The sequence below is a fragment of the Melospiza melodia genome, chromosome 3 (assembly GCF_035770615.1).
Source record: "Melospiza melodia melodia isolate bMelMel2 chromosome 3, bMelMel2.pri, whole genome shotgun sequence".
NCBI classification, from domain to species: Eukaryota; Metazoa; Chordata; class Aves; order Passeriformes; family Passerellidae; genus Melospiza; species Melospiza melodia.
This window is the reverse complement of record NC_086196.1, coordinates 139240840-139262562: the sequence shown is the minus strand read 5'-3', so window position 1 is coordinate 139262562 and position 21723 is coordinate 139240840. Positions and strand designations below refer to the sequence as shown.

General features: G+C 49.7%; 1 protein-coding gene across 4 annotated transcripts in view; it reads right to left on the bottom strand.

Annotated features, from left to right (window-relative positions):
- OTOF (otoferlin) overlaps window positions 1-21723 on the bottom strand; it is a 103521-nt gene that overhangs the window by 11913 nt on the left and 69885 nt on the right. For 2 of the 4 annotated variants that reach the window (XM_063153229.1, XM_063153230.1), the window contains 16 exons: window positions 19006-19130; window positions 18372-18506; window positions 17358-17519; window positions 16333-16452; window positions 14505-14666; window positions 13451-13613; window positions 10830-10960; window positions 10118-10147; window positions 9230-9376; window positions 8208-8274; window positions 5661-5809; window positions 5205-5339; window positions 4952-5089; window positions 2231-2358; window positions 890-1060; window positions 158-318 (listed from right to left, as the gene is read on the bottom strand). In XM_063153229.1, the coding sequence (XP_063009299.1) occupies window positions 158-318; window positions 890-1060; window positions 2231-2358; window positions 4952-5089; window positions 5205-5339; window positions 5661-5809; window positions 8208-8274; window positions 9230-9376; window positions 10118-10147; window positions 10830-10960; window positions 13451-13613; window positions 14505-14666; window positions 16333-16452; window positions 17358-17519; window positions 18372-18506; window positions 19006-19130 (2124 nt within the window). The remainder of the gene's footprint in view (window positions 1-157; window positions 319-889; window positions 1061-2230; window positions 2359-4951; window positions 5090-5204; window positions 5340-5660; window positions 5810-8207; window positions 8275-9229; window positions 9377-10117; window positions 10148-10829; window positions 10961-13450; window positions 13614-14504; window positions 14667-16332; window positions 16453-17357; window positions 17520-18371; window positions 18507-19005; window positions 19131-21723) is intronic. The other 2 variants (XM_063153232.1, XM_063153231.1) reach the window with 1 other exon arrangement.

The following is a 21723-nucleotide window of genomic DNA, read 5'->3' as shown; positions in this document are numbered from 1 at the left end:
CACCACATCTGTCTGGGAGTGTTGGACTGGACGACCTTCAAAGGTCCACTTCAAACCACTCCATGATTCAAACTACCCTGGCTGATGAGGAGACCCCTCCAGACCCCTGCTCTGCTCCAGAACCTCCATCCCATGGGATGATCCCACAGGGCCATACCATTTTCATCCTCGATCTCCGTGGGACCGGTGAAGACCCTGTTGGCAACTTTCACTCTTCCTCCTGGCCCGAAGTGCGGCCCATCCACTTTTCCCTCTTTGCACAGCTTGGACAGGATTTGGGAGGGCTTCATGGGGTCACGCCAGGTGTTGTACCCGTGGCTGGGAACAGGAGGGCAAGATCAGACAAAAAAAGTTGTGAGGACAAAGAAATTTTTTTCCTTTTTGCCAGGAAAAAAACCCACTGCACCACGAAGCACCCAGAATCCCCAGGGAAAGAATTTGAGGTAGCAAAGGGGAAACTGAAGAGGAAATTTGATTCCTCTGTGCCCCTTTTTCAAACACCATTCACCCCACTTTGGCTCAGACCTGGAATTCCCAGTGCATTTCACTTGATTCCTGATGCTCAGCATTGCCCCATTGGCTCTGATCCCATTTCAGCCCTGATCTCACCCCTTTTCCACCAGTCCCCCCAGTCCCTCCCTCCTGCCCTGGGCTTCTGATGACCCATTCCACCACTCCCTAATGCTGGTGACAAAACCAGGGATAGCACAGACTCCTCCATTCATCCCTTCCCCTTGCAGGATTGAAAAATTGTGAGGTTTTTCCCAAAACAAATCATTCTGGGATCAGCAGGCAGCCAAGGGGGGAGATTCCTATGGGATCCCTGGGTGGGAGGTGACACAGAGGAAGGTCCAGGTGTGAGGTGGGACAGAGAAGGCTTTTCCCATACATGGAGTAGGTCTGGGACACGCCGCAGGTCGCCCGGTGCTTGCTGTAGAAGCGATTCTCCAGGTCAATCTTGGTCTCCCCAATGAGGTCATCAGTGCCCACCAAATCCCAGTCGTACACAGCCACGGTCAGCATGGACTCCATGGGGAAGGTGGCCTCGATGTCGAAGGATCTGGGATTGGGGGAAGCAGAGAAAAGCTGCTGTGGGGTCTGGCGGCCACTCAGGACAGAGGTGTGTCTGCTCCAGTCCATGGATTCAGTCTGCATCCATCACTGCAGCACGTCTGAGGGTTAAACTCAACCACCAGCCCTCGACAGGAGGGAAAATCCTTGACCTGGATGTGCCAACATCCCTGAGGCTGAGTGTTCCAGATTGCAAGGCAAGATGTATTCTATTACCATCTGTATGGCAGTTGTCTTTTGTCGAGTGGGCAGTTTGCCTTATCTCTCTCTTTGAGTGACCACAATCACTCCTCCCTTGGGAGGGGACAGCTGCTGATAACAGCTATTGAATGTCACTGCATGACTGATAAGAACTATAACATCCCATAGTGAGAGGCTCCACCCAGAGGGAGGAGCCAAGCATTCCTACCTAGATATAATCTGGAGATTCTGGAACACTAGCACAGTTTCTCCACTGGATTCCCCAGAGGAACAGCAGCTGCCTCTTTTTCCACAGGATCTTTGGAGGAAGAATCCACTGTTTTTCTACAGGATCCCTGCTCCAGCAGAACCACCTCTGACACTCCAGGAGGACTGCAGCCATAATTCCAATGGGACTGCTACCAACACCCTGACCCACAGGGTGCCAGGCTGTGTTCTGACTCTGTCAGTGTTGTTTTAGTTTACGGCATTGTTTATTTTATCCTTTTATTTTCTTCCCTATTAAAGAACTGTTATTTCCTGCTCCCATATTTTTTGCCTGAGAGCCCCTTAATTTAAAATTTATAGCAATTCAGAGAGGTGGGGAGGGTTTACATTCTCCATTTCAGGGGAGGCTCCTGCCTTCCTTAGCAGATTCCTGTCTTTCCAAACGAAGACTCCGAGTTTGTGTCTTATTCTCACTCAAATTTAGGCCTAATGATTCCTAAGCGGGTGTTTCACTCTGATCAGATAAATTTCAGCTTCATGTCTTAAACACCTGGTGCTATGCTGACCACATGCTGGCGAAGGAGGACATACTGGAAGGACATCCACACTGTGGGTTAAATCCCATAAATTATAAAGATAATTAATAAATAAAGATAAATCCAGCTCAAGGAGCAGCCATGGGACACCTCAGCTGCAGGTATGAGGGCTGGGAAGCTCGGGCTCAGCTTGGCACTTCCAGGCACAGACTTACTTCCCAAAAACAGGGTTCAGCTGCTTGGAGATGTAGTTCTCCTTGTCCTTGATGTCCGTCTTGCCCAGCTTGATGGCGATGTAGGGATCGGCTTTTCCGTTGATGTCAGCTGGGTGGAGGTCCGTGGCCTGCAGGGAACAGGTGGGATGGGTCAGCGCTGTCCACAGCAGCCGAGGATTCAGGGATGGGCCCGTTCTCCATCCCTGATCATGGATTTCTCTTTGGGCCAGGTCTTATGAGCTCTCAGAGAAGCCATCACACCCAAGATAACTCAGCTACCCTGAAGGGCATAAAATTATCAGGATGGCTTCTGAGGTACTGTTGGAAACAGAAAAAGTCTTAATAAAAGGTAAAATAAAGCTCTTTCAGAGAAAACCCGAGCCAGGGGCAAGAAGTTCTTGCTCCTTCTAAAAGGAGCAATAATTGCTCCACAAAAGCAATTATTTCCTTAGATAGCTCAGCTACCCGGAACAGCATAAAATTATCAGGATGGCTTCTGAGGTAGTGTTGGAAACAGAAAAAGGTTTAATAAAAGGTAAAATAACAAAGATCTTACAGAGAAAAGCCCAATCCAGGGGCAAGAGGTTTTTGCTCCTGCTAAAACACTCCACAAAAGAGATTATTTCCTGAGATAGTTCAGCTACCAAGAATGGCATAAAATTATCAGGATGGCTTCTGAGGTAGTGTTGGAAAGAGAAAAAGTCTTAACAAAAGGCAAAATAAAGCTCTTTCAGAGAAAAACCTGAATCAGGGGCAAGAGGTTCCTGCTGCTGCTAAAACACCCCACAAAAGCAATTATTTCCTTTGTTCTCTTCTTTTTCTAGTGAATTACCTAGGCGAGACCTCTTGGGCTCTGTCCAGTTGGCAACCCCAGGTCTGAGTTGAAGCCTCAAAGGTGCTATGAGGTGTCCTTTTACAAACTGAGGCGAGAAACTTGTGGGCTTTTTGCCTTTTTAAGCAGACAAAGGATAATTTGGTCACTCCATCACATTCCTACACCCTGAGAACACCGGGCCACTTCAGTCCCTAAACAGAGTGTCTTGGATTGAAATGGGGATGAAATAGTGTCTTGGATTAAACTGGGAATATTCCTGCCTCAGGTAAATCCCTGTCCTGGTTTAGGGAGAGTTTGGAGCTGGCCTTGTTCTGAGATGTCACCACAGTGATGTCTTTGGAATCTCACCCGAGGCAAGAAAAAGACTCTCAGGAAACACCGCCAGCAAAAACCTGGCCAAGATGCTGAGATATCCATCCCCTTCCCATCGTGTTCTCTTCATGGTGGATTCTCCCCAGAGAGGGGGTGAGGACCCCCAAACTCTCCAGTTCCACCTCCAAGCATGGCACAGCAGCAGATGAGAACACATCTACCCAGTCCTGGCTGGTTTGGGGGTTGAACAAGCTGTGTCTGCTACTCCAGCCTGATGATGGATGGGAGATTCGATATCCCAATGGGAAGCAGCTTGGATGGAGAACCAGGCTGGTGGGAAATGGAGCCAAACACTGGGACAAGGTGGTAGCAAAGGGCAGCCCAGGTGCTTCCAGCAGGATGGAGATCCCTCCCAAGTGCCTAGCTGCAGAACCCCACGTTTGAGGACAGGGGGATGACCACTTCAGAGGTCAGGAAGTGATTTTTCCCAGAGCACATTCCACATAGAGAGGAAAAAACAGCGCTGGCTGGATTACGCCAACCATCATGGAATGGATGTTCCAGGAGGTGCTGTGTCCTTCACAAGGATCTCCTCAATCCTGCCAGATCCCATTCCACCCTTTTTCTCCCATTCTGAACCATCACCAGGGTGGTGGCGTGGCTGTGGAATGAACCAACACCTCACACTACAGGCCGATCCAAAGTATCCATGGGAATTGAGCACCAGGACACACCGGTCCATCCCACCAGCTGGAGAGGTGTCTCTGGATCTGGCAGGAGCATGGATGTGTCCTGTTCCCAGTGCTGGGAGCACATGGCCCTGGAGACAGCGTTGGGTCTGGATATCCTGGGATGTCCCTGAACAGCTTGGGATAGTGGAAAGTGTCCCTGCCCACAGCACGGGGTAGAGAGGGATGGACTTTAGGGTCCCTTTCCACCCAAACCATTCCATTCCCAACCATTCCTTCCCGCCCAAACCAAGGAGCTGCTTCAGTCCTCAAGCTGCATCCTGGGTCCTGAAACACTGGTGATGCCTCAGGTTTGGCTTTTATTATTTTTCAGATTCTGTGCTGCTTTAGTGTGTGGGTCTGGGCTTCATACTAGGGGATGGTGAGCTCTCTGCACAGAGCAGGGAGACAAAAGAATTCCTGCTCCAGCTGGGCACCAAGGACAAATGATCCAAATGTCAGGCCCAAGAGCACAAACAATGTGGGTTGAAGAGACAAAAACAAGCCGGATGGGACTGCATGGGCTAAAGCTGGAATTGGACAATAAACTCCAATATGCAAATGAAGCAGAACTTACCAAAGTGAGAGACCCCAGGAGTGATTGTGCATTTTGTGACCATTTTGGGTTCATTTTGGGTGTAGCCCTGGCTGGGCTCTTGTGCTGCCCAAGGTGGATCTACTGAAGGCTTTTAATAAATCCTTGCTTTATTCTTTAGCTCTGTCCAGTCTCTGTTCTAGCTCAGCCTTCTCAAGGCATCAGTCCTGGAGTGCTGGAGCTGAATCCCCACCAACCCCAGGTGGAAGGGAGTGCCAGATCCCGCCTGCCACACCCAAATTCCCACTCACCCTCACGACGTAGACTCGGACCAGCACGTTGATGGGGTCATTGCTGGGGATCCCCTGGAACATCCCGAAGGTGGGGTCATATCCTGCCTCCTTGCTGATGTCATCAGGGAGCGGTACTTTGTAGACACACATGGAGCCCTGGTGCGAAGGAGGGTATGGACCAACTGAGTCCTGCTGCACAGGGCCTCCATGCAGGCAAACCCATCCCAAAACACCCTCCCCAAAATCCTGGCCAGAATTCCTAACCACTCACCTTGAACCTCCCTACTATCCGTTCCTCCTCCGTGGCGTTGTCGTCGTTGTCCCCAATCTTCCCCCGGAGCAGGTTGAAGGTGTGCAGCCAATCCTCAAAGTTGTCAAACTCTGATTCCAGTTCTTTGTTGAAGACCTGAGATGAAAAAAAAAAAAATTAAAGGAGGGAATTTGGGATAAAAACAAAGGTGAGGAAAAGGTGTGGGGAGTACTCAATCAGCTCAGAAGGAATGAGGAGCGGGACAAGAGGAAATGGTTTCAAGCTGTACCAGGGAGGTTCAGATGGGATATTGGGATTAATTTTCTCATGGAAAGAGTGGCCAGGCCTTGGCAGGGGCTGCCCAGGGAAATTTGGAGTGCCCGTCCCTGGAAGTGTCCCAAGATAAATCCCTAGGAGAGATGTCCCAAAGGACACCATCCCCACAATTAGGTACTTCCTCAGAAGCACCCCCAGTACCTTGAGTTCATCGATCTTCTGCTTGTTCTTCTTCTCAGGGAGCTCAGGGACTGGCTGCTGCTTCTTTTTCTTGTCATCTTTGGGTGCCTTGGACTTGTCTTTGTCCTTGTCCTTATCCTTGTCCTTGTTCTTCACCTGGGCCTTGGAGCCTTTCATGGGAGAGTCACAAAGTTTGGCATCACTCCATGTCTGGGGGGAGCAGTGCAGAGATAGGAGATGGAAAGGAAGGAGGGAGGGAGGGAGGGAAGAGGGAGGGGATGGAAATGAGAGTGAGGAGAGGTAGGGAAGATCTAGAAAGGCTTGGATAAGGTTCTTCAAAGAAGAGGAGCATGAAAGCTGCCAGCTGCCACTGCCTGCAAGTCCCATCCCAGCCCTGACCTGTCATTCCTTGGCTCTGTATCACAGCGTCTCCAGCAGCCTGGAGTTCTCTGTGCAGGAAATTTCAGGGCTGACCTGAGCAGGAATCACTTGGAGGACTGCAAAACATCACTTGGAGGACTACAGAACATGGGCAGAGCCCTCTGACACCAGTGAGAAAACCTGGTCCTGCCCACAGCAGGAATGGTGTGGCCAGCAGGAGCAGGGAGGTCATTCTGCCCCTGTACCTCGCACTGGTGAGATCACACTTTGAGTGCTGTGTCCCTCAGGTTGGGAAGGATGTTGAGAACCTGGGGAGTGTCCAGAGGAGGCAATGAGGCTGGAGAGGGGCTGGGAACATAAACCCTGTGAGGAACCACTGAGGGAGCTGGGGGTGTTCAGCCTGGAGCAAAGGAGACTCAGGGGTGCCCTCATCACTCTCTACACCCCTCTGGAAAGTGCCTGTGCTCAGGTGGGACTGGGCTCTTTCTCCAGGAACTGGCAGAGCCAGAGCACACAGCCTTAAGCTGTGCCAAGGGAAATCTAGGTTGGATATCAGGAAAAAGTTTTTCACAGGAAGAGTGATGAAGTTCTGGAATGTTCTGCTCAGGGAGGTGGTGGAGTCACCATCCCTGGGTGTGTTTAACAAAGCCTGGATGTGGCACTGAGTGCCAGGGTTGAGTTGAGGCATTGGGGCTGGGTTGAACTTGATGATCTTGGAGGTCTCTTCCAACCTTGTGATTCTGTGAATTTTGGGAATTTTCTTCCTCCTACCAGAGACTTCTCCTGCTTTATGGAGCCTGAGGTGTGGAACCCCAGCCTAGGAATACAGAGGGGACAGTGCTTGATGCTGCTGCCCTTGGATTGTCCAGGACCAGCTGCAGCCACCGTTCACCAGAGTCTCATTTGGAGCAACCACCAGCCACAGAAAGCGGGGAAGAGGCTGCTGGAAAAGGTGGATTCAAGGGAAAATCCTTCCCCTCTCTGCAATCCCTGTCCCTTGGTGTCTCTGCCAGCTTTCATGAGGGCTGGACATTATCCAGTGATGGGGACAGACAGACAGATGGAAAAACATGGATGAGAAAAGGGGGAAGGAGTGGGAGAGCCAAGGGAAATGCATCATTCTAAAAAGAAATAAAACCCCAGAGGACACCAGCGCAAGCCCAGAAGAATCTGCTCAGAGTTGTCTCAAAGCTCAACCAGACAAGACCTCATTTTTCCCGGGATACAAAGATTGATCTTCCAAAAGAAACCAGGCTCAGAATTTTACTCAGCTGAAGGGTTTTGCATCACCTGGGCACAACAACAACCCCCTGTCATGGGGACATGGAGCACATGGAGAACAAGGGTGGAATTCCTCAGGGATACCCTTCCCAGCCCTGCTGGTGGCATGGCCAGATGGACAAAGTCATCCTTGACCAGCCACTCCCAGGATCCTTGGCTGGCAAAATTTTTGGAACAAAATGAGTATCCCCGAAATTTAGGCAAGGTCAGAATCCCACCTGACCTATAGACCTGAATTCCTTCAGAGAAAAACACATTTATGGTGTCATTCATCTCATAATTTTATAAAATGATAATAAGTGAAAAATAATATATCTTGTATAAAATTATATAAATTGATAAGCTAGGTGAGAGTACTTGCCCTAAATTTTGAATTTGTATTCACTGCCCACATTAGGACAGCAGACAAAGAGTTCAACATGGAGGGGAAAACCCTGCAAAAACCCACAAAAATTGGCCCTTTTTGGGAAAACACAACATACTGGGAGTGTCTGGTTTGTCTGGAGAGCTGAGGCAGATTCCCAGAGGGATGTCCAAGCACCAAGAGGAATCCTGATCCCACCTTTCCCTGCCATGTTCCTGTGATTTTATAAAATGATAATAAGTAAAATATAATATATAATGTATAAAATTATATAAATTGATAAATTAGGTGAGAGAACTTGCCCTAAATTGTGTATTTGTCTTCAATGCCCACATTAGGACAGCAGACAAAGAGTTCAACATGAAGGGAAAAACCCTGCAAAAACCCACAAAAATCGACCCTTTTTGGGAAAACACAACACACTGGAAGTGTCTGGTTTGTCTGGAGAGCTGAGGCAGATTCTCAGAGGGATGTCCAAGCACCGAGAGGAATTCTGGTCCCACATTTCCCTGCCGTGTTCCCTCTCTCTCTCCCAGCCTTACCCTCTCCAATCTCCATCTCCTCCTTCTCTTCTGCTTCTGCCGCTGCCGCTTCCTGCTGCCGGAGTTGCTGGGGGAGAAAGGAAACCACTGGATATTAGGAACAATCTTTTCCTGGAAAAGCTGCCCAGGGCAGTGGTGGAGTTCCCATCTCCAGAGGGATTTGAAGCCATGTGGATGTGGCACTTGGGGACAGAGTGGTGGCCTTGGCAGTACTGAGTAATGGTGGGACCTGATGGTCTCCAAGGGCTTTTGCAGCATGAACAATTTTGGGATTCCATAATTGTTGGAACCCAGGGCACAAGGAATATTTCTCTTTCTGTCCTGAGAAGTCCTGACCCCCAAGGAGAACACTGCTTTTAACCTGCATCCATGGAAAAACCTTCCAGGACTTTGGGATGGATTGGAATCTACTACAAGTATGTGAAATAGATAATAGTGAAGTTTATCACAGGGTGAAAAATTTAAGAGTTTTGGGTTTTTAGTATGGAGGTGGATAGGAGACAAGATGGAGGATTTTGGGTGTTGTCTGATCTCCTTCTTGTACTTCATCTACTCCATTTTCTGCAGTGTTGGTGGCACAGAGGGATTGGTTAGAAAGAGCCACAATGCAGATGTTGCATGAACAGACAAATAATTAGTTATTGGGAGAAAGGTAGAAATAAAATATGTTCTAAGATTAATTGGACAAAATAGCTTTAAAAGACCTTGAACCTGTGTGTCTTGTGACTTTTGGTGCCTTTCTCTTTGTATGCTGAGTCTGAGATTTAGAGGGAGTGCTGAACTTCTGATAAGAGAAAAATAAACAACCACCTGAAAACTGAAAAAACCAAAAGTCCCATTTGTCTCTCAATTCTGGCACAGAACTTCTTGGGGTATCCCCATCAGGGGGATCCTCAGGGCGGGATGGGAGGTTTTCCACACATAATGAAGCACAGCCCCAAGGAAGGATCTGGAATTAGGGGAGACCTCTCAGGAAGGAAACCATCTCCCCTGGATGCCCCTCCCTGCTGCTCCTCACCCACCTCCTTCATCGTCTCAATGGAAGCGAAGTACTTGGACCACCAGTCCAACATGCTCTCGTCCGGCTCCTCCTCCTCCACTTCCTCCCCACCTCCTCCTCCTCCTCCTCCTTTCTTCTTCTTCTTCTTTTTCTCCTTCTCTTCCTCGGTCTGAAGGGACAAGGGAAGAACAGACAGGGAAGGGGAGGGATCAGGTGAGAGGCAATCATTTCTAGAAGTACCAAAGTGAAGCACCCAAGGAGGGAAAACCCCCCAGGTTTGGGAGCCTCATGAAATTTCTCCCTTTCACAGCCACAGAACGCCCAAGGGTGACCAAGGTTTTGGAGAAAGTGCCAGAATCATGGAATAGTTTGGATGGGAAGGGACCTTAAAGCTCATCCAATGCCAATCCTGACATCTTCCACCATTCCAGGTCGTTCCAAGCCCCATCTAACCTGGCCTTGGACGCTTCCAGGGATGGGGCAGTCCCACAACACCCCCACATTTCCATCTTCCTATTTATTCAGGAATTTCCCAGGCTGCATCTCTGGAATCTTCCATGGCAAGAGTCAAACTGTGCCCAGCAAAGCACCTTGGGTCCCCTTGGTGGGGAAAGGGAACCTTTCCCAGCTGGTACCCAGTTGTGGTGGGAATATCCAGCATCCCTCCCCCTATACTAGGACAGCTGGGATGAGAAATCCTGGCCCAAAAGAGCTCCCCAAACTGCAGGGACAAGGCCACTGCCACATCCCTTGAGGGGACAGTGCTGCTGTGTCTGTTGTGGGACAGAGGGGTGATATCCCTTCCTGGCTCGGGCTGGGGAGGGTGCGTGGTCCATCAGAAGTGGCATGGAAGGGCTGGAGAGGGAGCAGGGAGTTGGGAGTAGGGATGCAGAGAAGATCCATCACTTACCACATCCACCTTCACCACTGCATCGGAATTCTTCCACCCCGGGATGAAAGGGAACAGAGAGAGGGAGAGTAGGTTAAGGACACACCCTCAGCTGAGTGCAAATCATCATTCCCAGAGTGTTTTGGGTGGGTAGGGACCTTAAAGCTCATCTCATCCCACCCCCTACCATGGGTAGGGACACCTCCCACTGTCCCAGGCTGCTCCCAGCCCCATTCAACCTGGCTTTGGACACTTCCAGGGCTCCAGGGTCAGGCACAGCTTCTCTGGGAATTCCATCCCAGCCTCTCTCCACCCTCCCAGGAAACAATTCCTAATTCCCAAGATCCCATCCAGCCCTGTCCTCTTGCACTGGGAGCCATTCCCTGTGTCCTGTCCCTCATGCCTTGTCCCCATTCCATCCCCAGGTCTCCTGGAGGCCCTTCAGGCCCTGCAAGGGGCTCTGAGCTCTCCCTGGGTCCTTCTCCTCTCCAGGTGAGCACCTCCAACTCTCCCAGCCTGGCTCCAGAGCAGAGGGGCTCCAGCTCTTGGAGCATCTTGGCAGGAATCTGTTTTTGTGGAGGAAGCTCTGGAGCAGAAGGGTGGGAGAAAGAGTCGAAATTCCCATTCTGGGCACAAAAATGGGCACAGGCACACTGCCTCCCCAATTCAGGCTGAAATCCTTCAGAAATCCACAATTCCACGAGGAAGGAGGTGCTGCCACACGGATACTCACAGCTTCCAGCTTCACCATCGTGTCCATCTTCTTGATGGGGACCTCAGGTTCCATGTTGACCACGATCTCCCCTGTGGGGCGAGAGCGATGGGCTCTGCTGGTCATGGCCAGGTAGCCATTGAGGTGTTTGGCTGGACAGAGGACAGAAAAGAAGAAAGAGCAAGGGAGAGGGACAGTGGAGAAGAGATACTGACAGTTCAGGTGAGACCCTACAGGATTCAGGCCAGAAAGTGAGAATTTAGGCAAGATCTTACAGGATTCAGGCCAGAAATTGAGTTCAGGTGAGATCCTACAGGATTCAGTCTGGGAACTGAGATTTTAATGAGGTCCTACAGGATTCAGGTTGGGAACAGAGACTTCAGTTGAGATCCTACAGGATTCAGGCCAAAAAGTGAGATTTCAAGTGAAATCCTATAGGATTCAGGCCAGAAACTGAGAGTTAAGTAGAAATCCTACAGGATTAAGGTCAGAAACTGAGATTTCAAGTGAGATCCTACAGATTCAGGCCAGAAGATGAGCTCAGGTGAGATCCTATAGGATTTAGGCCAGAGCACAGTGGGACCACCTTGTTTGGAGCAGTGGAAATGAGCACAGAGCCTTCAGCAGGACCAAAATCCCACCAAAGAGCAAAGGAAGGTGGAAGAAAAGCAGGAAATATCCAAAGGAGAAGAGGCAGACAAGATTGTCCTGAAAGCCTCTGGTGGCTGGGACACAATCCCTAGTCCAGGTTTAGGGACTGGGAATGGGATCATGCTGGGAAGGGCAGTAGGGATTAGGGATGGGATCATACCAGGCAGCAAGGATTAGGAATGGGATCATGCTGGGAAGGGCAGTAGGGATTAGGGATAGGATCATACTGGGCAGCAAGGATTAGGAATGGGATCATGCTGGGAAGGACAGTAGGGATTAGGAATGGGATCATGCTGGGAAGGACAGTAGGGATTAGGAATGGGATCATGCTGGGGAGTAGGGATTAGGGATGGGATCATACCGGGCAGCAAGGATTAGGAATGGGATCATGCTGGGAAGGGCAGTAGGGATTAGGAATGGGATCATACTGGGGAGTAGGGATTAGGAATGGGATCGTGCTAGGAAGGACAGTAGGGATTAGGAATGGGATCATGCTGGGAAGGAAAGTAGGAATTAGGAATAGGATCAGACTGAGAAGGCTGAGAGGGAAATTAGGGATTAGGAATGAGATCATTCTGGGAAGACCAGTGGGGATTACAAATGGATCATGCTGGGAAGACTGGTAGGGATTAGGAATGAGATCATGCTGGGAAAAACAGTCAGCATTAGGAAGGGGATCATATTGGGAAGAGGAGTAGGGATTAGGAATGGGATCGTGCTGGAGAGTAGGAATTAGGAATGGGATCATACTGGGAAGGAAAGTAGGGATTAGGAATGGGATCATGCTGGAGAGTAGGGATTAGCAATGGGATCATACTGGGAAGAGCAGCAGGGACCAGACTTGTCTTTGGGAATCTCACCCAGCCTCCAGCCCCAAAACTGGGAGGAGAGGACTAATTCCCAAGGCTCCCAAGCCCTCAGCTGCTGGGATAGGTGGGAAGTGGGTCTGGGATGGGTTTTCCTGCAGGTGCTGATGGATTGGGGTGGTTGGGGTCTGGAGGGGCCTGGACCTCTGATCTTTACAGCCACCACGGGGACTGAGTGTGGCCAAATCCTGCCCCAGTCCTGAGGAACATCTGAGGACTTGAGTCCTAAGATGCAAGATGTTGGAGGTAAACCTTGTTGGAGCTTGGGGTATAGGGAATATATTTTTGTTTGTTTTGAGAAGTTTTGATTTTTAGAAGAATGCTGGTTTTAATCTTTGTTTATGGAGAAAGTTTCTAAGACTTTGGGATAAATTGGAATTTATGAATGGGTAAAATGGACATAGGAATTTATAGGTGTGTAAAATAGATAGTTTATTATAGGTTGAAAAAGCTTAGACTTTTGGGTTTTAGTATAGAGGTGGGTAGGAGATAAGATGAACTATTTTGGGTGTTGTTTGATCTCCTTTTTGTTTTTAATTTATTCTGTTTTTTATAGTGTTGGAAGTATGAAGCCATTGGTTAGAAAGAATCACAATGTAGATGTGGTGTAGGTAAACAAATAATCAGTTATTTGTAGAAATAAAGTATGTTTTAAGAATTAATTAAATAAAATAGTTTTAAAATACTTTAAATTTGTGGTTTATAACTTTTAGTGGTTTTTTTAAATATGCTAAGTCTATGATGTAAATAGTATATATAAATATAAGTGCATAGATAGATATATAGTGCATAGATAGATATATCCATATAAGTAGATATATTGATATATAGTGTATATATAAATAGTGTATAGAATTTTTAATTAGAGAAAAATAAACAATAATGTGAGAATCAAAAGACTAAAAATCCTATTTGTTTTTCACTTTTACCACAAAAAATTTTAGGGGCGTCCTCACACCGCTTGGAACCACAAAACTGCTGAAGTTGGGGTTTTCTTGGAGTTCTGGACCCAAAACCAGAATTTCTGCGGGTTAGCCATCCATCTCATGGTCTCACAGCCCATCCCACCTCCCTCTTCTCCCCGTGGACATCCCAGACCAGGTCCCTGTGTCCCAATCCTGGTACCTGCCATGTTCCAGTGCTGGGCTTTCTTGTCGGGTGGGCGGTAGATGAACTTGCGGAGGGAGCTGACGGTGTGGGAGCCCACCAGGGTGTAGCGCCCGAAGGCGCGGCAGTCCACCACGCGGATGTTCAGGGGTGGGTGCAGCAGCTCGTTCTCAGGGAGGTCCTGGGGAGCAGGGCAGGGGTGGTCATCAGGGAATGGGAATGGGTGGTTTGGGGGTTGGGAAAGGCAGGTGGGATTGGGAATGGGATTGTGCTGGGAAGGGCGGTAGGGGATAGGAGTGGGATCATATTGGGAAGGGAGTAGGGATTAGGAATGGGATCGTGCTGGGAAGGGCAGTAGGGGTTAGGAATGGGATCATGCTGGGGAGTATGGATTAGGAATGGGATCGTGCTGGGGAGAAGGGGTTAGGAATGGAATCCTGCTGGAAAAGGCAGTAGGGATTAGGAATGGGATCAGAGTGGGAAGAATGGTCAAGATCAGGAATGGGATCATACTGGGAAAAGGCAGTAGAGATTAGGAATGGGATCATACTAGGGAGTAGGGATTAGGAATGGGATCAGACTGGGAAAAACAGTAGAGATTAGGAATGGGGTCATGCTCAGAAGGAAAGTGGGGATTGGGAATGGGATCATACTGGGAAGGGCAATAGGAATCAGGAATGGGATCCTGCTGGGAAGGGCAGTAGGGATTAGGAATGGGATCATGCTGGGAAAAACAGTAGAGATTAGGAATGGGATCATACTGGGGAGTAGGGATTAGGAATGGAATCTTGCTGGTCAGTAAGGATTAGGAATGGGATCATGCTGGGAAGGGCAGTAGAGATTAGGAATAGGATCATGCTGGGAAGGCCAGTAGGGACCAGAACTGGGATCATGCTGAAGGAAGAAGCCGTGAGCTGCTCCAGAAATATGTGGCTTGGGAGCTCTCAGGTGAAGGAATGGTGTCCGTGTGCTCTATTGTTTTGGGAAAACTGGAGTAAAGAGCTTGGAGCCAAGGTGGGCTCCAGAAATTACGGGTTCCATCTGAGGGATCAGAGGGAAGGGCCACACTCACCACCTCGAACCACTTGACCAAAGTGCTGAAGTTGGGGTTTTTCTTGTAGTTCTGGATCAGGGCAGACTGGACGCCCTTCCCGGCACACTCAATGTCCACACGGGGTCTGTCCACCTGGGCCAGGTTCACTCTCTTCAGGTCTCTGAGGCCCCAGAACAAGATCTAGGGCAGGAGGAGGAGCAGGGAGGATGTGAATATGACAGAGATGATCCCTGGGAGCTGGTTCTCCATGGAAAGGGATCCCACTGCTGGTGTCCTCACAGGGCAGTGGTGGATCCCTGAGGTGTCCCCTCCTGACACCCTGCAGCCCAAGACCTCCATCCTGTTGCCCTCGGCATTTTCCTGCTTTTCTCCTTTCCTGGCCTTTTCCTGCCCTGGGAATCCAGCTCTGTCCATCTGTGGTGGCTCTGGATCCAGCACTGATATCACTTTGTCCCCATGGGATCAGTGTCACTGGGGAAACTTCCCTGTCCCTACCTGGGATAACAGACTGCTGCCATCCAAAATTCCCCAAAACGGAGATTTCCACACCTCCTTATTCCCCATGGCTGAATTAAAATTGTGAGGAACATTTATTGTGATGCAAACATGTGGAGAACCAGGAGCCAAAATCTCTTTGGAGACCTGGTCAGTGGCACCTCACCTGAGCAGAGACACCTTCACTCAGGGCAGAGATGTGCCCTGAACATCCCTGTGGGCCTTGACTGGGTCACGGATGTCCACCAGGACCTCCAAAGGACACATCACAAAATAATGGAATAATTTGGAAAAGCCCTCCACGACCATCGAGTCCAACCTGTGACCTGTCCCCACCTTGTCTCCAGCCCAGAGCACTGAGTGCCACATCCAGGCCTTCCCTGGACACCTGCAGGGATGGACACTCCAAACCTCCCTGGGCAGCCCCTGCCAAAGCCTGACCACTCTTTCCACAGAGAAATTCCTCCTGATGTCCAACCTGAGCCTGCCCTGGCCCAGCCTGAGGCCATTTCCCCTTGTCCTGTCCCTGTTCCCTGGCAGCAGAGCCCAACCTCCTCTAGCTGTCCCCTCCTGTCAGGGACTTGTGCAGAGCCACAAGGTCCCCCTTGAGCGTCCTTTTCTCCAGGCTGAGCCCCTTCCCAACTCCCTCAGCCTCTCCTGGGGCTCCATTCCCTCCCCAGCTCCCTCAGCCCCTCCTGGGGCTCCATTCCCTTCCCAGCTCCCTCAGCCTCTCCTGGGGCTCCATTCCCTTCCCAGCTCCCTCAGCCTCTCCTGGGGCTCCATTCCCTTCCCAGCTCCCTCAGCCCCTCCTGGGGCTCCATTCCCTTCCCAGCTCCCTCAGCCTCTCCTGGGGCTCCATTCTCTTCCCTGCAGGTTTCTCCTGTCAGGAGGGGCCCAGAGCTGCCCCTAGCACTGGAGGTGCTTCAGCAGTGCCAGCACAGGGGACAGGCACTGCCCTGCATTTTGCCCACACTGTTTTGGATACAAAATTCTCCTTTAGATATCCATGGATACATGAGGGTCTTCCCATCCTCATTTCCTGAGGTTGATGGGATAGAGAACACCTGAGCTACGGGATTGCTTTGGGAACAGATGATCCCGCTCCATGTCCATCTCTAACATTCCCTGAGCTGCATCTCAGCCCAGGTGCTGCTCACTCGCCGTCCAGCCCAGGTTTGACAGTAAGGAATGATCCAATTCTCTGGATTCCCTGTTTTTTTTAGGGATGCTGCAGCCTGATTCCCAGAACAGCCATGACAGACAGATTCTTGACTCCCAGCCCCCTCCTGCCCTTCCAACGCCCTTGGAGATGTTCTCCAGCCCCGCAATGCTCCACATGGACATTGGTTACCTCCACTCTGTATCTGCTCAGCACCGGCCGAATTCCCAGCGGCACTGGCAGGATGGGACCTCGGTCCATGTCTGTGGGGCCGTCGATGGGGGGCAGGTCTGATTTACCCCCAGGGCCAATCTGGAAGAGATGGATCACTGGTTAGGATCTGCTCCTCTGAGCTGCTGGGAAGCAGTTTTTGGTCCTTCTCACAGAATTGTGGAATCACAGATTGGTTTGGGTTGGAAGGGACCTCAAATATCAGCTCATTCCAAACCCTGCCACCGATTCCAGAGGGAGTTGGGCCGTGTCTCAGCTGGATCATCTGGTCCCAGTTGTTAGATCTGGGGTATCTCAGAGGGCTGAGAGCCCAGGGCAGGTGCTTTGGGAAGAGGAAAACACAGGAGCAGAAGGTGCTGGGAGTTCCACACAGAACAGTCTCCAGAGCAATCCAAACTTCTCAGCCCACCAATGCAGTCCATCCCAGAGCTGTTCCATCCTGGAATTGCACCTGCTGGGTTGTGTGTGAGGAAATGGAGATGTGGTCCCAGAGTTCAACCCAGGAGCAGGTTTAAGGTCCCATTTCCAGCCCAGGGCTCAGTAAAGATCAAATATCACAGGTGAGCTATTCCCTCAGTCCAAGGAAAACTAGAAGGAAAGGGCTTGGATGAGCACCTGCCCTGGCAGAAAAGGAGGTGGGAAAAGCATTTCAGTGGATGGAACACGAGGCACAAAAGTGGAAGAATTTAACTCTGGTACTGCCCCCTGCCATGGGGTTGGAATTCAAGGGTCTTTGAAGTCCATGCCACCTTTCCAGGCGGCTCCAAGCCCCATCCCACCTGGCCTTGGACCTTTCCAGGTGTCTTTGATGAGCAACAGGTGGTTGATCATCCAAGGGGAACTACAAGGGTCCAGCAGACCAACGACCAGGTGAATAGGGGGGCAGTTATTCCCGGTTATTCAGAGTTACCCAATTCTCTGTAAGTTAACCCCTCTCCCTTCCAACCCTGCATCCATTCTTTCCCATCCCTTTGTCCCACTGGCACCTGGAGCAGCTCAAAGGCAGCCAGCAGGTCCCCGGCTGTGGCATTGCCGCGGTAGATCTGGTAATATTCCAGCTGCGGTGGGAAGCGTGGCGGACAGTACTCCTCATCTGACATCTTCACCACTGGCTTGGCAAACGTCCGGCCCATGAAGTCGGCTTTTCCCTAGGGAAAGAACCATTGGGGTTGGGGTTCCAACATGGGAATTCTAAATTTAGCCCTGTAGTTCTCACCAGGAGCACTTGGGGTTGGGGGTCCAACATGAGAATTCCAGATTTAGCCCTGTGGTTCTCCTCAATAGCACTTGGTGTTGGGGTTCCAGCATGGGAATTAGAAGATTAGCCCCATGGGTCTCCCCAGGAGCCCTTAAGATTGGGAATCCAGCATGAGAATGCCAAGATTAGCTCTTTGGTTCTCCTCAGGAACACTTGAGGTTGGGGATCCAACATGGAAATTCCAAATTGAGCCCCATGGTTCTCCCCAAAAGCACTTGGGGTTGGGAATCCAACATGGGAATTCCAAAATCAGCCCTGTGAATCTCCCCAGGAGCAGTTGGGTTTGGGGATCCAGCATGAAAATTCCAAAATTTGCCCTGTGGTTCTCCTTCAGGGCACTTAGGATTGGGGATCCAGCACAGAAATTCCAAATTAACCCTGCAATTCTCTCCATCGCGGTCGAAGCAGGAATGGGATCAATACTCTGGCCTTGGGATGCCAAAGCTCAGGGATAACTTTCAGTCCTGACTCCTTGAAGGAGGTTTGGGACAGCTGAAGATTGGGACAGCAAGGAGACCAGGGATGAGCACTTTTCCCAAATGGAAACCCTCCTTGGCTACAGCCTCTTTCTTCCCTCTCCAAAAACAAGATTCGTCTGAGATTCATGAGCAGTAGAGGCTCCGTGGGAGATTTGGAAGGAGCATTCTCCATGGATCAGGGAAAAACTCCCCAAATCCTCTGCCTCCAAATCTGGAGAGATCCTGGCTTCCAAACCATGCACAGTTCCCTGGGATTTTCTCACCACAGTGTCCTGATCGTAGATCTCGATGACGATGATGGGAGGGTCATCCCGCATCTCGTGAGCTTCCCCGTACAGCTCCACATTGTCAAACACCAGGAGCTGGTCCCAAGTTGGGCACAGGGTCTCGTTGAGAACCTGGGGAAATGGGAGAGATTCCTACTGCTCCAGGAATGGACCAGGATCCTGGGAAAGGGTGGCAGGTAGGGTTGCTGTGTGTTTTTTGGATTGGGAATCACCCAGGGATTCTTCTGAGGAAGAAAATCCAATTGCAGATGAGCAGAGCTGGGTTATTCCCAGGCTTCCTAAAGCTTGGCAACCCTTGGACTGGGAAGGGAAGACTAAAAAATCACTTTAATATGACCCAGTTCTGCCTAAACTGGCAGGAAATCGCTGGGAATCACAAGGAATCATAGAGAATTGTGGGGAATTGCAGTCACCAGGATGAGGGACATAAATTGGGAATGGGCTCCTGGGGAGAGATCTCCTGGAAACCAGCAGTGCCCAGTTCCAGAGCTGCTGGGCTATTCCCACCGCAGGAGCCCAGAACCAGCCTGATCTCATTTATGGGATTTGTGCCATGGGAACTTACAGAGCCAGCCATCCCCACACCCCCAGGAATCCCAGGAATGTTCACCTCGGTGCACTGGCTCTGGGAGATGAAGAAGACCCGAGCAAAGGGGTCTGAGAGGCCACTGCTGTCGGCTGCGAACAAACTCCTGGCTTGGTACATGTGGGCTCGCAGCTGGAACACCTGTTTCTCTGGAAGAGAGAGAAAGTGAGATGGATGGGATGGGATGGGATGGGATGGGATGGGATGGGATGGGATGGGATGGGATGGGATGGCCTTTGGGTTCCTGTCCATATATAGATGCTCGTGTTGAATCATAACTTTAAAGGGTTAAGATTTTAGCTGAAGGTTAGAACTAGTTCATATTGAAGTTAGATGCACCAACGATAGGTTAATGATTATTAGATGCTTAAGCTAAAACTAATTGTTATATTATGAGCTCATTTGTATAAGGAAGTAGAGCAAGTGAACCATTATAGGAACATACTACGTTGGGAAGGATGAAAGTTTGATGAGAAAGTCTCACACATATGTATGCTTGGCAGAAAGATTTTTGAATATAGAACCTGAAGAAGTAATAGAGATGGTAGCAAGTTTTGATATAGAAGAAAAGAATTGCTGAGCCAGTCCTACTGGATAACCAAGGAGGCAAGGGGTGTGTTAGAAAGGGTTTTTATGACTTGGAGCAAAGGATAAACCCACCTGAAACAAGATGTTTTTACCAAGCAGAAAGAGAGCACAGGCAAACAAGCCTGCCAATGTGGCAAGTAGAAAAAAGGTCTCAGAATTTTCCACTGCAAGAAAACTGAAAAACAACTTCTAGCTTAAACTGTAATGTACTAACTTTTAGTGATTGGAGAACAGTAACATGAATATGGTAATTATAGTAGTTATGATAGGCTGTAGGTAAAAGTTAAGGTATAGATTTGTTCTGCTGTATTAAGATGCTCAGCAAAGAAAAGAATATAATGCATTTGTAGCCAAAATTAAAGAGTCTTCAGGCTTGTCTGGAGTTGACAGCTGTAGGCACAGGCTCTGTTGCCCACAACCTTGGACTGCTGTAACTCCTGGATGTAATAAACTGCACTTTGAAGAGCTGTCTGGAGTCCCGCATCCCTCATTTAAGCTTTTACAGTGGCGCCCAATGTGTGGCACCATTAGTAAGAGCCTGAATGAGGGATGTGTTTCTGCAGAACTGCCTGCAGCTGGAGCTGACAGCTGCATGCACAGACTCTGCCACCCACAACCTGGACTGCTGTAACATCTTGGATACAATAAATTCCATTTTGAAGAGCTGCCTGGAGTCCTGCGTCCCTCATTCTGGCTCTTACTGTGGTGCCCAACGTGGGGCACCATTAGTAAGAGCCCAAATGAGGGATGTGGGTCGGCAGGCCTGCCTGCAGCTGGAGCTGACAGCTGTGGGCGCAGGCTCTGTCACACATGACCCTGGCCTGCTGTAATGCCTTGGATGTAATAAACTTCATTTTGAAGGGCTGCCTGGAGTCCTGCATCTCTCATTTAAGCTTTTACAGTGGCACCCAACGTGGGGCACCATTAGTAAGAGCCTGAATGAGGGATGCAGGACTCCAGGCCAGCCTGCAGCTGGAGCTGACAGCTGTGGGCGCAGGCTCTGCCACCCACAACGCTGGACTGCTGTAACATCTTAGATGTAATAGACTCCATTTTGAACAGCCGCCTGGAGTCCCACATCCCTCATTTCGGTTCTTACTCTACTGAAATCAGTAGAATAATGCCCAGCACCTGGACTCTGTGTCAATCCATCATGAAGCAGAGGAGTTTGAATCGTGCCAGAGGGTCACAGAGACCTGACCAAGACCTTGCTGACTTCATCCCTGGGACCACCGATCCAATTCTAGACCATTGACCCAATTCAAGAGAAGAACTGTACACTCGTGAAGGACTAATAACCTCATCTTAATACAAAGGGGGATGGGAGGTGCTGGGGTTGTGCATATGTATTCATTTGGGAAATCAATAGAAGGCAAAAATCCTTGTGGGGCGTGGTCACGCATTTTGAGGACAACCTCCTTGCTGCCCACCAGTGTAATAAACACACCACTTTCTACCTTTGACTAATTAGAGAGTCTTTGTCTGTGATTTTTGGTTTCAATGATTCAGGATCCCCATTCATCTGTTTAGCCCAGAAATAATTTTTGCACCTTTAAGATTGGTTCTGAGGGCCAAGGAGGGGAAGAAGAAGTGTTCAGTTTGTTTTCAGACACTGCACTCACTCCTCTACATCCCTGCTCCTGGACTGTGCTGTCTGCGGGTGGACAGACAGCAGGACAGAGCTCTCCTTTGCCTTTAGTTAGTTTTTAGCTAGCTGAGGCAAAGAAGTTCCCTGGACTGTGGTTTTTTCTTTTCTTTGGAGCTGTTTAAATCTGCTCTGGACTGAACACCCAGAGGAGCACCAGCAGCTCCACCAGTGGCCCACTGGGCTGGGCCTGGGCTGTGGCATTTCCAGTGCCAGAGGGACTGATAAGAGACTGAGTGAGCTGAGCTACAACCCACAGAGGGACTTTCTGAGTCTGTCATCTCTTTTGGAGTGGTTTTATTGTTTGATATTGTTCATTCTTTGTGTGCTGGTTAATGCTTTGCCTGTTAAATAAATTTTTTTTTCCACTTTTTTCCAAGGAAATATTTTCCTGAACTGAATGCAGGAGGGGCCACTTAAATCTGCTTTCTAGAGGAAGCCCCTTTGGAGGTTCTGTCCTAGATTTGTCCTAAACCAGGACAGAGCCCATCCAAGGCACGTCTCAGGAG